The following is a 17,336-nucleotide window of genomic DNA, read 5'->3' on the forward strand; positions in this document are numbered from 1 at the left end:
TTAATTTTCCCATAGAAATTCTTCTATAACTGAACATAAAACGCCTCTCGGGCGCTCGCGACCCCGACGGGATAGCCCGGCCCCCTCGCTCACCAGGGGGCGGGACCCCCGTGTTATCCAGTCATCGGGGCCTTTCGGAACCGCCTCATAATCTCTTGGATAATGTAATACAAGACATCAACCTCAACACTAACAGCCCGACCCCCCCAAGCAATCCAGCCATTCCCTGCGAGCTCGACGGCCCACGAGCTCCGGGACCCTCTATTCAGCCGCCAGTCGCATCGCCACCTTAGTGCACCGCCCACCTGAGCTCGCGCCTGTGCAGCCGTCGACCACCCCCGCGAAGTACCGCGTTGCGTCGTCGCTCGAGCCACCCTACCGCCGTCTCACCCGTCGCCTCGCCGACTTCACCAGCCCAACCGCCTCGAGCTCGCCGAGCAACCCAAGCCCACAGAACCCCGCGACCCTCCTCTGCCCAGATCCAGTTGCGAGCCGCAGAACCGGGAGCCCGAGCTTCACCCTTCCTCTCTGCCAACCACCTCCGGCCTCCACCACCTCATCGTCGCGCCACCAGCCACAGCCCCGACACCTTTGTTCCTCCGGCCACCGACCACCATCCGACCTCCAGCCACCCGACCAGCCCTAAGCCCGTCGTCCAGCCTCCACCACCGCACGCTGACGTCGCCAGCTCAGCCCCACGAGCCCGAGATTCTAGCAGCCACGAACCACAGCCCGCGACGACCCCGACCCGAAACCCCAGCCCTGTTTTCCCCCACTCCGTGAGTCTTCGCCGTGGCCGCCCTCCATCCGCCGGCCGCGTCGCAGCAAGCCCAAGCCGCCGAGATAGAGCCACCGCCGCCGTTGTTGTCCCGAGAGCATGCCATCGAAATTTCCGTTCTATGAACAGTGATGGTGAACAGTGCTCGTAAATAGTATCGGTGAACAATGGTCGTGAACACTACTTTTGTGAAAGTACCGGTGAACATATCTGTGAACAGTGCCTTCGTGAATAGTAATTTGAAATCCTGACTCGAGACCGACTACCGATTTTTAATTGTGAGTTAAGCCCCTAAATCCCGATTAGGGCACTAATTGCGCTTAGTGTAATTAGCGGTAATTAGTTATTGTACTTAGAGTAATTAGTCTAATAGGGTGTTTAAGTAACCTAATCGTGGTTGATTCAATAGAGATTGGGTTTAAGTTAAATGGCCACGATTAATTAAGTCGCTTTGCTAGTTAGGTTGTTTGCGGCTATTTGATGATTAGATCGGACTAATTGTTTGGGCAATGATTGTCGGTGTGTGATCGCGAGCTAGCGATAGAACAAGGTCGAGTGGACGCTTGATTGTTGGTTGGCTTGGAATTTCGATAGTTAAGTTATAAATTTGGATTGACCTTTATCGTTAGATTATTGAAAGATGTTGGCCGATTGTCCCGATTTCGTGTCCGGATGCTTAGTTTTACATGTTTGATGTTATGAGTGAAAATTGTGGGTGTCGGTCCCATGTTATCAGATACAAAATCTGGTGGATAATATATGTGCATCCATGCGAACCGAGTGAAAGCAAACCGCACATTTTTAGCATGAAAATGGCTTGGTGTCGAGTCTTTGATAATGACCGTATAAACATCCGGTTAAGTGTAAAGATAAGAACCTCATTGGTTGTTGTCGGATGCGCTTGAATGATCACGTAATGGTTGTTCCCGACAAGAACGTGCCGTGTCGATCGGAATTACATGACTTGTCAAATGCACGTTAATCCATGTCATCGGGTTGATTAGATGCCGATCGCAACTTGTGACAGACCGACGCTCCTTTTGGAATGTCTGCTATGTTGTGCCGTATCGATCGGAATTACACTAGCATAGTAGTCGCTATCGCCGAAGTAATAGCATGATGCTTAATCCCGCGAGTAGAGCACTAATTGTCTAGTATGCTAGGCACCAACTGTCTAGTGTGCCAAGTCATGTGGCCTCATCTATTAATAATTAGGCTTCGTGTGGTGTCTTGTGCTTGGAAATTGATGTGATGCTTTGCTAATGGATTGAATTGGTTGGCTTGATTGTTGAGTCGTCTGCATTGCATTATGCATGGCTGAAGACTGGTAAGGTTGCATGTGGGTGAAGTATATACATGATGCTTATGTGATTGCTTGGTAGGATATTTGAGCGAATCAACGCCTTAGCCGGACTTAGGCGTTGACTTACTAAGATTTATTTCTCATCCCGTCGTTTAACCATTTCAAGTCCCAAGTGATTGAGCTCGTGATGTTAGGGCATGGTGATCAAAGTAGTTTTTGGCAGTAGATGATGGTTTAACCTTACCCGACCATATTTCTTTTTGAGGTCTTAGCGAGCCGTCCCAAAGAATGAGATTGTATAAGTCTTCTGTAGCTCAATAGGGTTAAAACTCATCTGCTTTGACTTATGAAATGAAATTATCTTTTGTGAGAATGATTGAGTTGATTTCCTGCTTTTTTATCCCATGTTAGTTGCTGACTGAAGAGTTCACGTTTTCGCATGTACCGTAAGTAAATTGATCGATAGTGTGTCCGGGACGCTATCTTTCGTGACCTGTGGCGAAATTGATAGGAATGTCATGGGTCCGGAGATCGGGATGTGACAAAGCAAGTCACCGCTAATGAGACTTTTAGGACCAATTTCAACTTTCGCGTATGGTTTTACCCATCACCTATTGATTTTCTAGTAATGTTAGCTCGTTTAGAGAACTCCAGGAATAGCATGGTTTTTGGAATGCTCAGAAAGGAAAACGATGAAGCAAGTCGGCTCATGTACTGGAGGTGTTGCACGGTGAAAGAATAGCATGATTTTCTAATATTGTGATGTATGGTCTCATAGGGCAAGAATTTAGTCATGTACGCCCCCCAGTAATCAACAAATTCTAATTACGGAGCATTAAGATGTTCTTGGATTTACAAGAATATATGGCCTTTATTCATTTAAGGAAATTTAGTATGCTTCTATTTTCCCAACATTTTTGTATGAGGTTTTTCAATGTAAGTTCCTTCCACTTCACTTACATTAACACGTCGCTTAAGTCTTCCCAAAGTCCGACCAAAAAAAAAAAAAGTAGTCTTCCCAAAGTTTCTACTAGTGTAACCATGTAAGATTGGAGGATTCTCATATAGTAATAACCAAAGCACAAAGAGCAATTCTTTGAGACAGGGACGATTTATTCAGTAAGTAAATGAGTGGGTCTCGTATCTCATTCTACAATCTTTGAGTCAGACATGAGCCTGGATTCCTGAGCATTCCGTTAGGAGCATGTCAGCCCGGCCCCCCGGGAGAATGCTCCAAGCATGTAATTGCAATTACAGCTTTAGCTGCTTGGTATTGTATCTGTTCAGTTTATCCATTTGTCATGTTTCTTCTAACGACATGAATTACCTAACAGAGTAGCCAAAAAAAAAATTCTCAAGTTGGACTCACGTGGGTTACGAAGTTGACTGAATTGGGATGGGGGGACGGGCTTGAATGGAAAAAATAACGCAAGATCGAGAATCTGACTACACAAATTGAAAGTTCATGGACTTGATTGGAAAGAAAGATGCAAATCTGAGGACCAAAAGGGGACTTTTATTCTTGCTTATAATGAAAGCCAAATGCAAAGTATCCATCACAACATGAGCTCTTCCTTCACCATCTCCCTCCTCCTCCTCTTCTCCATCAATTTGCTCATCAGCATCTCTCACATGAGCGAAGCGGCGCCTATTTTAACCGGCAACTATTGCCCCAACACCAAACCCTTCCTTCCTAATTCCACCTACCAAAAGAACCTCAACAAACTCTCATCACTTTCCTCCGCCGCCGATTCCACCGGTAACAACATCAGCAGCAATGGGGGGTTCACCAATGCCACCGCTAGCCAATACCCACCACACCAGACCTACGAGATCTTCTTCTGCCATGGTGACATCAACGCCGCAACATGCAGCGGCTGTGTAGCCACTGCAGCTGATGAAATCGGCCAGCGATGCCTCAGCAAGAGAACCTCTATCATCTGGTATGACATATGTGTTGTATCTAGCAATATCATCTAGAGGGGGTGAATATGTGATTTTAAATAATTTTGAGTAGAAAATACGAAATTAAAAAAATCAAGTCAAAATATACATAGAATCTGAATCTAAATATGTGCAGTTTGGTTTTGAACACGAGTATTCAATTTCTAGGTATGCAGATTTAGAATATGAACACTAGTATGCAATATTCTATCAAACACAATGATAAGAGTTTAAAGATAGAGAATATTGCACATGACGATTATAGTAGTTCATCTTAGATCAAGTCTACTTCCACTTTTCCACGCCGATAACCGATTGGCTGGATTCCAATAGATGAATCAATGGAGGTTTACAACAAGTGATGATACTCTCTTTAAAAGATCACACTATCATTTCTCAATCATTCTTACAAAACCTTTCAATGATTGTTGTATAAAAGTCACGGGGATAAATAAGAATCTGAATAACTCTATCACCTTGAAATTTATAATTCTAATCCTACACCGTAGTAGGTCCATGGATTTCTTTTTATACTCCTTCACCCCCAAACTAGCTGTTGGACAAGTCTTTAAAGGATCACTCTTCAATCGCTGATTGAATGCCATTAATCTTGATTGAACAAAATTGTATCTAGGAAGATTTGGTGACCGTTGGTATTGAATCCGAACCCTCGAATTTAGTCGTCCATATGACTCAATCTTCGATTTCCATAAGTGGAGTTCTTCAGATATTGAAGTTTTCTTGTCCTATAGAAAGGTAATATCTAATTGTAGATATTCCACTAATCAGATTGCAGAATAATCTTGTCAATCAAAGATTAAAAACTTCCATAAATAACTTAGTCAAATCGGAAGTTGCCAAACGTGGGTCTTCAAAATCTGGAATTAATATGTCTTGCAGCTTCTAAACAATTTTCAAAGACAGACTTCGGAAACAAAAGCTATCTTCCGTATCTGAATAATTTCGTGTCCGAACAGTCTTCATAAACGAAATCAGCCTTCTGAATGCATAATTTAGATGCAGGAACTTGAGCTCCATCTTTTGGTCTCTCCAATCATATTGGCAATTGTGGCTCTACCTTGTTGTTCACTTATCAAAGTCCTTCCAAGTTTTACGGAATTTCCTATTCTAGGCTTGTTCACCTTCTACTTAGGTGCCTCAAACTTATAGACACCTCTATGCCCAATTCCTTGTTCACCATTGATAGATAACCCATAACATTTAGACGTTCTGTTAATACACCATATGCATAACGGCTCGTGCTTCTTTCAACTGGTTCTACTTAATCAATAAACACATTAGTAGCCTTTAATTATTTTGTCATCTTCAAAACATCATAAGAGATTTTCTCTAGCAATATGCATGCGAAGGTACTCTAATCAGCCCATTTACTAGGTCATGCAACAAGCCCCTATTTGACGAGCCCGAACGGCTGGAACGTCACACATGACCGGTCTCGGTTCATTGAAATCCCGGGAGAGACCATGGATGATGTCTTGCGGAGGGCCCCGAGTGGCGAATCTAGGAAGAAAGTGGCTGCAAGAGAGGTAGAGCTCGTGGACTCGCAACGACTTTACACACTTGCAGAGTGCACGCCCAACTTGACAGCATCGGACCGCAACGCATGCCTCCGGTCGGCTATCACCGGTCTCCCCGAGGGGACTCTTGGGGAAAGGGTGTTGACTCCGAGCTACAACGTGAGGTTTGAGGAGTACCCTTTTTACAACGCCACCACCTCGGCTGATTGTGGCGATGGTGGCAGTGCCACAACCGGTCCAGCTTCCTTCTGCGTCTGCTCTGACAAGAGGACCTAAAGGCACCTCATTTTATTTATTTATTTATTTATTTTATATTTCCCACTCTTTTCTGCAATATTAGAATTGATGAATCGGAATTGAGTTTCGTAGTAAAATCCATTAGAACATCGTTGTTTAATTTAGTTTTGTCGAACGGGACAAAAGAAAAAGACATAATCTTTCAAGATCAATACAATCATAGTAATTGATCATGTAAATCTTAAAGTCAAGTCATGACCGTGTGGATGCGTACATTTCCCGGTCCAAACGGGCATGAGTGGACCATGACTTGACGGGCAGCAATTTGCTAATGCTGGATTCCACTCAAAGTCAAGGTAGACCTTGAGTTGCGAGAGCCCTTTTTAGGGTGGCTTTTGGGCTCATTTTAAATAAAACAATGCACAGGAAATCAAAACTCACTTATGAATTCACTTACAAAGTAATTTGTTGGACTCATATTTGATAATTAAATGTGATCTTCTTGTTTAGATAACCCAATTTGTAAATACTCATTGCTTATATTACTTAAGGATAATGACATAAATAGTATATGAACTTTTTCTCAATGTGCCATGTGATCTCTAAACTTTTAACTTATTCAATGTGATCTCAAAAATTTAGACTAATGCTTGGTTTTTGAAATTTTAATTTGTTCAAAGTAGTCTTTGGACTTTTTGTGCATGTATAATGTAATCCATGAAGGGAAAATTGTTAAAAAAAAGTCCTAAATCTATTACATTTTTTTCAATTCAATCTTAAACTTTTTAATTTTATCAATTCAGTCCTAAACATTTTATATTTATGCCAATTCAGTCCTAAACCATTTTTTGTGCCTATTCAGTCCTAAACTTTTTGCATTTATGCCAATTCAGTCTATCCGGCCAATTTTGACCGATCGACGCCGATGTGGACGTGGGCAGCCGTTGACGGGGCAATTTTTAATAATATATATTTTTATTTTTTTCCTTTTTCTTTTTATTGTTCATGTTCTTCATCCTTCCTCATCCTCCTTCCTCCGGATCGGAAGCGATGCTAGCAACCGTGCAGAACATCTTGCAAACCGAACAAACTCCAATGATAATAAACAAAAGACAAAATTCAAAGACAACAAACGAGCAATTCAGGATGCTCGCTCGTCCCAAATCAAATTGAAACCAAAATGAACCGCGAGCTCAGCTCCTTTCGGCGCTTGGCAATCATACACGGAAGTCGAAGTATCAACGACAACAATCGACCATCCTCGAGCAAGCGAGCTACTATTGCAATTTAGGAACCGAATCGAAGCAGCACAACAAGTAAAGGGCTTACATTGAGCAGATGATTCTATGGTCGAGTGGAGGAATCGTAGACGAGCTCCATCTATGCTGAGGAGAGAAGAAAAGGAGGGAGTGAAGTTTTTAGAGGGAGAGGATGTGGTTCAAGAAAGGGATATGTGGCTTTTCCTCCATAGACGGCGACTCAACACCATGGCCGGCCTCGCTGGATATGCGCAAGGCTGACCTCGCCCAGCGATTGTTTGGGACGAGCGAGCATCCCGAATTGGTTGATTGTTGTCTTTGAATTTTGTCTTTTGTTTATTATCATTGGAGTTTGTTCAGTTTGCAAATTGTTCTGCAAGCTTGATAGCATCGCTTTTGGAGGAAGAAGGGGGAAGAAGGATGAAGAACATGAACAATAAAATGAAAAAAAGGAAAAAAAAAAAAAAATATTATTAAAAATTACGGTGTCAGCGGCGGCTGGCATCCACGTCGGTGCCGGCCAATCAAGGTTAACCGGATAGACTGAATTAACATAAATACAAAAAGTTTAGGATTGAATCGCCACGAAGAAAAAGTGTTTATGACTGAATTGATAAAATTAAAAGGTGCAAAAGTGCAATAGATTTAACATCTTTTTGATAATTTTTTCAATTCATGAAGTATATGAAAATATTCAAAGTAGTCATTCTATTAAGTTTGGAGACTTCGATGCATGCCCGCCCACCCGTGGCAGACAGCTACATCCACATAAATATGTATAAAGAAAGAAACCCATGTCAGGCTTCATACATATGGCTCTTGCACACCCCTATTTTCCACCTCCTCACGCATGCTCTCTACCCTAGTCCTCTCGACTCTCTCGCCTCATCTTATATGCGCTTTTCTTTTCGACGTACGGTCTCCATTCTCTACTTATACAACCGGCCCACCATTAATGTGACCTCTTAAAAGTTATGACCCTTTTTGCTTCAGACTGAGTCTGAGAGAGTTGGGGTGGGTTTAAATTTGTGTTTGAGATTTAAAGAGAATTGAAGAGAGTGTTCTGGATTGGTGTTAAAATGGAAGGAGAAAGGAGATCACCGGCTGAGACCCCGAACATATTTAGTGGCGACCGAGGTCAGTATCTTGGTTGCTATGGGTTTCTTCTTTCATGGCTCTTTGAAGGTCTGAACTTTTCGTTTCTGAGCTTTCTCAATTTATCCTTTCGGTTCTTCAAATGCTCGCGGAAAGTTGGAAGAAGAAAAGAGGAGGAGAATGAAACTACGTTGTCAATTGTTACAGTATCGTTCTGATCTATGTTACGTAGACACGCCTTCGCAAGCATTTTTCATGTATCAGATGTGTGTTGGTGTCGGACACGCTCCCGACACATTGGGATGTAGTCGGACATGCAGTCTACATTTATCTGAGCTTCCGACATGCGATCAATGAATGGGACTGTTGACACCTAAATTTTGACTATCTTTTTAGTCATTTATTTTGCATAAAAATTAGGAATTAATTTTAATTCCTACAAAAAATAATCAAATCATTTTTCATATTTATTTTTAGCATCATATTGCATTACATTGCATTTACATTTAATCGGATGGGCGGTGGAAAATGGATTCCAATCGAAGAGCGGTGGACCAAAGTTCAAAGAGCAGAATTCAGCTAGCTAGGGGGCAACTCTGAAAAATTCATTAAGGTCTTGAGGTTTAATTTGAGTTTAAACCAGCCCATTTAATGTTTTATTTGGGAAAAGCCTTTTAATTAAGGATGCTCATTAATTGAGAAAAAGACTTTATGAAATGGAATATTTTGTCTCTGGATCAAATTGCGATTACCTGAAGTTAAGGGACTACTTCGTAATTAAACGAAAGTCGCGAAACCCTAGTTTGTTCTATAAATAGGGAGCTTGTTCACAACACGCCAGGGGGAGGCCACACATAATTCATATACGGCCAGAGAGCTTCACGTGAGCATGGGGGAGAAAAAGAAGACTTGGTGGTGTTCTTAAAAATTGTAGATTAGGATTCAACGTGCGAAGGAGTTGGATGCTCAAGCATCGTCACCGATTGTAGTCTTAGCCTGGTATGTGATCTTGAAAAGCTTAAGGTGCTAATTTGTTTTTCTTTTGATTATTGACCAGATTAAAGAAAGCAAGTCAGCACAGGAGGCCATTCCAGTTGATAATTCGGAGAGCTCAGAGTCCACGGCCTCATGGGGTCGGAAAAGAATGGCGAAGCGAGTGAATTCGGTCCTTCCTTAGCCGAAGCACCTACACCGTCGGCACATTGAGGGTTCGGCACTCCCATTCCGCACATATAAAAATTTGGCAATCTCAAGATCAAGAGAGCTTGGCGGTCGAAACTCCTCACGCAAGTCCGTCGAAGTATTTGGTGTTCGTCCATTGTGGGAAGGCAAAGACGAAGAGCAGACAAAAAAGGGGGTTCTTTCATACATTTTTTTTTATTATTATTTTCTTCTCTCTGGTTCCTTGCAATTTCACCATGCACGTTGCAGAGTCAGCTAGTCAGCGTTTAAGGATTAGAAGTGGCTGGTAATTAGAGCTCGTTTCTCCTCCGATTGGGCTTACATCGCCAAACTCCTTCCGGCGTCCGCAAGCTCGAATTGACTTTACTCACCCGTGTCCGACACCACAGCCACATCTCCGACCACCAGCAGCCCTGTTGGTGTCTCATCTCGGACTCTAGCAATCGACATCAAGCCCCAACGTCCCAAGGATCAATTGGTGATTGAAACCGCCCCTGTGCAGCCCTGAAATCGCTGCTGTTCTGCCACTGTTCGACACCAAATTGAGGTTGATTAGCGCTGTTTTTGTCACTACTTGAAGCTCTAATCTTTCCCCTATTTGTGCTAGTTCGTCCGGGTAGGCTTTGGCGATAAATTGAGCTTGAAAAGGTGCGATCTCGGATGAAGATCCTAGATTACGCGCGTGCTGGAAATTTGCTAAAATAGGTCAATTTTACTCAACTTTCGATTGCTAAATCACACTTGTTTGATTGGTAACTTGTGTTGTTGTTCTTAGATCTCTTTGAACAAATTGATTTTTGCAATGAAAGTAGAAGAATTCAAGCTTTTTTTTTTTACTATCCCATGCTAAAGCTGGAAATTGGATTTTTTTTTGGGTAAATTGAATCCGTGGGCACACTTGGCCGAATCACCCTATGCTTACGTTGATCCATGTTTTGAATTAGTTAATTGACATTATCCATGAACTTCTGATGTTATCTCCATGTTATGGATGCAGTTTAGTTTATTGGACATCATCAAATTTTCGAAAACGTTTGAATCGGATAGTGTCGGGTTTGTTATGGATAATTCTTGATCTTGATTCTTATCTAACATATGAGTTGAGTGAAATGTTTATCTAACGATTATCTTATCTTATCTCTTGCAATTTTATCTGAGTATATTTGATTTGAGATAAGATTTGATCTCGATTGAACATTTATCCGACATTTCTTGAGAATTATCTGGAACCAACTTTTTAAATTCTTAAAGATAGTTTTTTCAAATTAAATTGAATCGAACTTTATGCGAGGAAAGGTGGATCCCCAGTCTCATATTTTTGGCCACCCCTCTCATATTTTCGAAAATCCAAAATAAATTGACTCATTTTCATTTTATTTTTGTCGTGCTGTTTGTTTGTTTGTTTTTTTTTTGTTATAAAGTTTGCACAATTTTAAACAAACATGCTCATAATATATGCTCCCCTATGTGCCTAGACCCGTTGGAAAAATAAATCACACGCCTTAGCCACGATCTCGTGGAATGGGATGGTGATTTAGTATAGAAATTCGTGTTACGCCCTTTGGCGAGAAGGGATGTTGTTTTTCTATACACATATCCGCATACCGGTTCGAATCCTCGAGGATGTAGCGGATAAAATCTCGCTCTAGCTCGGATCTTCGGGAATGAGAAGATTTACAGGAAAATTCGGAATATTTGGAATTAAAGGTATATTATGGGCATTTTTGTTTATTTTTGTTCAGATTTTTTATTGCTTTTGAATGTTTTCTTTTATTACCGAAAATACCAAAAAATAATTCTCTAGGCGCATAATATATGGTCCTCATGTCACATTTTTCCAATTAATCATTAAATTCACATCGATCAATCGGAAAGGCTTTTTCATGAAATTGATACCGAAAGGGCGTTAATTTTTAATTAACGTAACCAAGTCCCCGAACCCAATCTCTCTGGTTCGTAGAGATAAAATAGTTCTCTCGGTATTTTATATAGGTTTCTAATCAACCTACCTTAAATGATTAGTGGCGGCTCCAATTGAATTTTTTTTCATGAATAAACCTAAGTTGCGATTTGGTAGGACTTGGGAGGGTCCGAATTAGGTTAGTTGATTTAATTGACCCGATAATCCGTTAGCCTAATTTTAGGTCGCGACAGGGACACGCTGGGACTCGTGTGTCCCAAGATTAGTTTGGGGAAATCTTATACTTTGAAACCAAAATCTGCCCTCGTCGATGGGCTTTCATGATGGCTTATCGACCCAATCCAGCTCAGTATATTGCTTTAGGGACCGAGCCCCCATTTTATAAGAAGCTTTCCCTCTCTTTCTCTATTTCCATCCCGATGTGCGACATGGAAAGGGAGGAAGAAAAAGTAGACGAACAGTTGACACAAACCGTGGAGTCTGAGTCAATCCAAAAAGAGCATTTGATTGGATTTACCATGTATATAAATCCACTCAATGATGCACTAGAAAGCCTTGAACATGGCCAAGCAAAAAAATTATTTGTGAGAAGCTAAAAACAAAGTCTAAGAGAATTATTATGTAAATTCATTCTCGGGCTCTTTTTATTTTTTATTTATTTGTGGAATTATAAAAATGAGATTTATCATGTATATTAACGTGTCACAGAGCGTCGAAATTCTTTATTTTTTGGGAAATCATATGTCGTTGTGTCGTGTCGTGTCGAGACAACATAGGTTCTAATGTTCAACGGAGAATCTTTGCACGCTTGCACATACAAAAAAGACTAGCTCCATGGACCCATCCAAGAGTCGAATCGGACCGGTGGTCAGTTTTTCGAGTGGGTCCATAGAAATAACGAGCAGTTTCTGTTCCTATTTTGTGGAATCAGCCCCTAATGGGCGGTTCCCAGGCCCAGGATGGAAACCGTGAGAGTGTGGTTCATACTCCCCATTGATAGGAAAGCACGGGGATCCGAGGAGGTTGCCCCGAAGGGAATTTCTAGGAGGCAGCGCTATTGACGCCTAAATTTTGACTAATCTATTTTTTTGCATAAAAATTATAAAAAATCATCTCACATATTTATTTTTAGCGTACATTGCATTGGCATATAATCGGGCAAGCAGAACACTTAATTTAGCATGCGTCTAGACTAGGCACGGGATGGAAAAATACACCGAGAAGATTTGAAACTTCAAGGACTGTATTGCAAATACTTAAAATTTCAGGGACTGTATTGCAAATACTTGGAACTTCAGGGACTGTATTGCAAATACCAAAAGAAGATGAAGAAGGGAAGATGATGAAGGGAAGATAATGAAAAGAAGATGAAGAAGGGAAGATGATGAAGGGAAGATAATGAAGGGAAGATGAAAATGGAAGGTGAAGAAATGAAGATGAAGAAGGGAAGATGAAAATGGAAGGTGAAGAAATGAAGATGAAGAAGAGAAGATGAAGATGGAAGGTGAAGAAATGAAGGTGAAGAATGAAGGATGAAGAACTTTGCCTATAAAAGAGAGAGCTCTTGAGAAGAGTTTTAGAAGGGGGAAGTGGAAGAGAATTGAGAGAGAGAGTAGAAGAGAATTGAGAGAGTTTTTTAGGAAGAGTGGAAGAGAATTGAGAGAGTTTTGAGAGAGTTTTTGAGAGGAATTTTTAGAGAGGAAAAAGAGAGTTCTTGAGAAAAATCAGAAGAGAAAATTCGAGAGTGAAGAAAAGTGTTTTAGTCGAGCATCATCTTCGACGAGTCCCGACACATATTTCCCCCTCGCAACCCAACAACGCCATTGCTTGCCATTTTCGACGACAGCCGCGTTCTTCCAGCTCCGAGATCTTGAAGGGAACTATAATGTGTATGTGAGTAAGATTTTATGTAATAGAAGGTAATCCTTTCCATCTCGATCTACAAAAATGTAATCGTTTGGTTTGAACATTTGTTTGTTTATTTTAGACATGCCACGTGTTCCAAATTTTAGCATTATTACATGTTAATTTATTTTTATAAATACTTGTGACTCGGCTGCGTTTTCTTTCTTTCTAAATCACCCATGGTGTATATCGTACAAAGTTCAATGTTTTACATCCCCATAAAAAAGAAGAAAAAACCAAAAAAATTGCATCTTTGAATTTCAAGCAAAATCCATCAAAATTGCCAAATCAAATATTTTTCATGAAAATGGTACCGAAAGGGCGTTAGAGAAATCGACGTAACCAAATCCCCGAATTCAAAATCTCTCGGTTCGCGGAAATAAGATAGTTTTCTCCCGCTATTTTATTTAGGTTTCTAATCAACCTACCAAAAATGATTAGTGGCGGCTCCAAAAAATGAAAAATCTTTTGCAAGATAATCACATGAACCATAAGTTGCGATTTGGTATGGACTTGGGAGAGTCCGAGTTACGTTAGTTAATTAATTAACCCGATAATCCATTAGCCCGAAAATTGAAACGTGTTTATTTTTTTAGGTCGCGACGACTTGGCGACTCATTTGGGGATCCAAAGAGGACTTAGGCCAGATAATTTCATGAAAAAGAAATCACTTGATTTGGTAAACTTTGGTTGAATTCTCATTCTTAGGTGTTAAATGTTTTTGCAGATTGGGAGTTATAAGGAGAGGAGTGATCGGCTAACCCTTTGTTTTGCGAGGCTTGGTGAATTGGAATTGTGATTTAACTTTTGAATCATTGAAGCGGTGTTTGCCTTTAATTGTTGTGCATGATTTATCGTCTTTGCACTACATCGCACACAACCCGTGACCGAACCCGGGTCACACTAATAGTTTTAAGATGGTATTTAGATGGTCCTTTAACCTTGGCGGTAAGGCTTCGCTAAAGGTTATCCCATCTCGGATCCCGAATTTTTTTTAAAAAAAATGGCTCAAGGGTCGTTCTTATGCACGTGAGACTACGATGCATGAGAATTGCCCTTGTCGACCGAACCAAGCCGAAGTGATTGGACCCGACTAGTCATGACTATTGTACGCGAGGTTGCGACTAGTCATGATGACTGTGCGCGAGGCTGCGACATGTCGTTTCGTTCATCATTTCACTTTGCAAAAGCCTTTTGGATAGATAGAATAAGATTTAAACTCACGATTCATGCGCATGTCTTTGTGATTGACATTTTCTTCGTATGAGAGGTAAATTCTTGTCTCTTGTACCCTGTTATCTCATTTTTATTTTTGGCCGGTCCATGGTTTAGGTTGATTGTTTAGAAGTTTCATTGTCTTATTTCCAATTTCGCACTTTGCTTCCGTAGCTTTTACAATTTCATTAGTTGTCCTCAATTCTGATTTGGCTTATTCCTGTTGTGCGATTTTTACTAAATTCTACGATCGAGCTTTGAGTAAGTGCCAAACACGAAAGTTGTAGACCTATGTTTCAACTAATATCTTGCAAAATTTCAGAATTAAATTCATAATTTAAGATGGCCTTTCGTTTTTTCAACTACCTGCGGTTATAACAGTTTTCTGAATGTGATTTTTTTGGAAAAACACATTAAACTGATTTGATCTGTGCATTTCTAGTCCGATTGGCCAACATAAAAGTTGTTCATCATCTTCTCAACTATAAGCTCGTAAAATTTGGACATGTTTTGATCAACGTACGAATTAATACGAATTTTTTTCGTAAAAGCGGACAAACTGAAAATTACATGTTTCAATCCTTTGGTCATAATCACTTTGTTCGTTTGAGTCTAGATGGACGCCATGGGCCGGCTCGCTATTCTTGCTCCCTGTACTCATTTTGGGTTTGTTACTGCGTACAGGTAATTTATCACGAATCCTCCACATATTACTCGATCGATCGCAAAGAGGATGGCCGACATTAACGCTGCCGTTAGTGCTGCCCTAGACGAGAAACTTGGCTCCTTGATTGAGCGCTTTGAAAGGATGATGTCCCGAAAGATGGAAGAAATGATGGCCGCCTTCACCGCCAAACTTCAATCATCCGCCGCCATCCCACCGCTTCCTGCTCTAGTTCCTCCTACGGACAACTTCGGTAAAGCCCCGGAAGCTACTCCCTATCCGACAATGCCGGTAGAGGATGTGATCATCACGGGCGTGAGCTCGAGCACGCCGCCCGTAGTCCCAATCCCTCAAGCCAGCCCCGTGGCCCCCGGATTGAATGGTGATACGGCCAAGCTATTGGCCCAAATGGAACAGAGGATCCGAGAGGTCGAGGGGACTCACAACATACCCCAGGTCGACCTGTCTGTCTTTTCAAAGATCATTGTGCCAGAAAAGTTCAAGATGCCCGACTTCGAGAAGTATGATGGAACTTCCAGCCCGGTTCAGCATGTCCGGAGTTGTCACAAATGTCAGATTCATGGTGACAAGATTAATGTCTCTCCGAACGAGTTGCATCGGTTATCCGAACCATGGCCGTTTTCTATGTGGGACATTGATGTTATCAGCCCTATCAATCCTAAAGCATCCAATGGGCATCGATTCATCTTGGTAGCAATTGACTATTTCTCTAAATGAATCGAAGCCGCATCTTATTTAGCGGTCCAAAGCACGAAATATCGTGAAATTTATCCGTCGAGATATCATCGCTCGATATGGTTCACCTGAAGCCATAATCACCGACAATGGCTCAAACTTGAACAACAAGCTAATGGACGAATTGTTCAAAGAATTCAAGATCAAGCATCTGAACTCTTCCCCATATCGTCCTCGGATGAATGGAGCAGTAGAAGCCGCCAATAAGAACATCAAGAAAATCTTAGCGAAGACGGCTGAAAATTATCGCGATTGGCATGAGAGGTTGCCATTTGCACTTATGGCGTATCGGACCTCGATCCGGACATCTACTGGGGCAACCCCGTATTCTCTTGTATATGGAATGGAGGCTGTTCTACCAGTTGAAGTGGAAATTCCTTCCTTACGTATCTTGTCTCAAGCTATGCCGACGGAAGCTGAATAGATCCAGACAGAGGGCGAGCCAATTGAATCGATCGATGAAAAGAGACTTAAGGTTATATGTCATGGCCCGGTGTTATCAGCAGAGGGTTGCTAATTCATTCAACAAAAAAGTTCGGCCTCGATATTTTCGGATCAATAACCTGGTCTTGCGAAAATTGTTGCCAATGGTCCCACTCCCGGAAGGGAAGTTCGCTCCAAACTATGGTGGTCCATATATAGTAAAGAAGGTGCTCCCTGGTGGTGCTTTGATTCTAGCCGAGATGGATGGTCGTGTCTTTACCAATCCAGTCAATTTCGATGCTGTGTAAAAAATATTATACTTGATTTACTCTCATGTTTTCATAATCGAGTTATAATATTAAGACAGATTCGCGAGTTGTTCACATTCGGGCATTCGTTTGTTGAGAAATTATTTCAAATGGGGGTTCCTCTGGCCCAATTGAATTGATCATCGGGAGCGTGAGATTTACATATCCACAAAGTAAAGGGGTTATCTTGCAAAAAAAATATGACGACCAAGATAAAATCAAAGATATGGAAGAAGGAATAATGCGAAAGCGAAATGCAAATCGGTAAAAACTTGCATTTATTCCATCCATCGGGAAACCTTACAAACAGATCATCGGGGTGGGAACGTAAAGCCAAACCGAGCCCAATGAGCATCACAAAGGAGTTTAACCGACTCTCCATACGGTTGATGTTCCGCCTACACCGATCGCTTCGAGAATCGAGATCCGCCAGGTTAAAGAGGAGGAGCTCACATTTCTCTTTAAGCTTGGCCACCCCGTCCTCGTGATACTCGGCAGCAGATTCCAAGTCATGGATCAGCATTCTCCCGCGGGCTATATCCAGGGTCGGATCGTCCAGCCTTTCTTCCAGCCATGTGCATTGGAATTTCAAAACGATATCAAGCGGATCGTGCTCGAAGATGGTCCGGGACATGGCCAAACGTTCCACCAAGTTCCCCCTCTCACGAATCAGCAGCGAGACTTGTTCATTACCATAGTCAAGGACCTTCTTATGATTGTCGGCTACAAGACCGGCCAACACCAAGCTGTCCGACCGATCCCGATAGCGAGCTCTCACAAGATGAGCCAAAGTAACATCTTGATGAGC

The 17,336-nt window shown here is 41.7% G+C and overlaps 1 protein-coding gene across 1 annotated transcript; it reads left to right on the forward strand.

Moving 5' to 3' along the window:
• Window positions 1-3,644: 3,644 nt before the first annotated feature.
• Window positions 3,645-4,061, forward strand: LOC115731905 (putative cysteine-rich receptor-like protein kinase 9). Its single transcript, XM_030662579.1, has one exon. The coding sequence runs from the start codon at window positions 3,645-3,647 to the stop codon at window positions 4,059-4,061; it is 417 nt and encodes a 138-aa protein (XP_030518439.1).
• Window positions 4,062-17,336: the final 13,275 nt, after the last annotated feature.

This window comes from Rhodamnia argentea, chromosome 3, assembly GCF_020921035.1.
Source record: "Rhodamnia argentea isolate NSW1041297 chromosome 3, ASM2092103v1, whole genome shotgun sequence".
NCBI classification, from domain to species: Eukaryota; Viridiplantae; Streptophyta; class Magnoliopsida; order Myrtales; family Myrtaceae; genus Rhodamnia; species Rhodamnia argentea.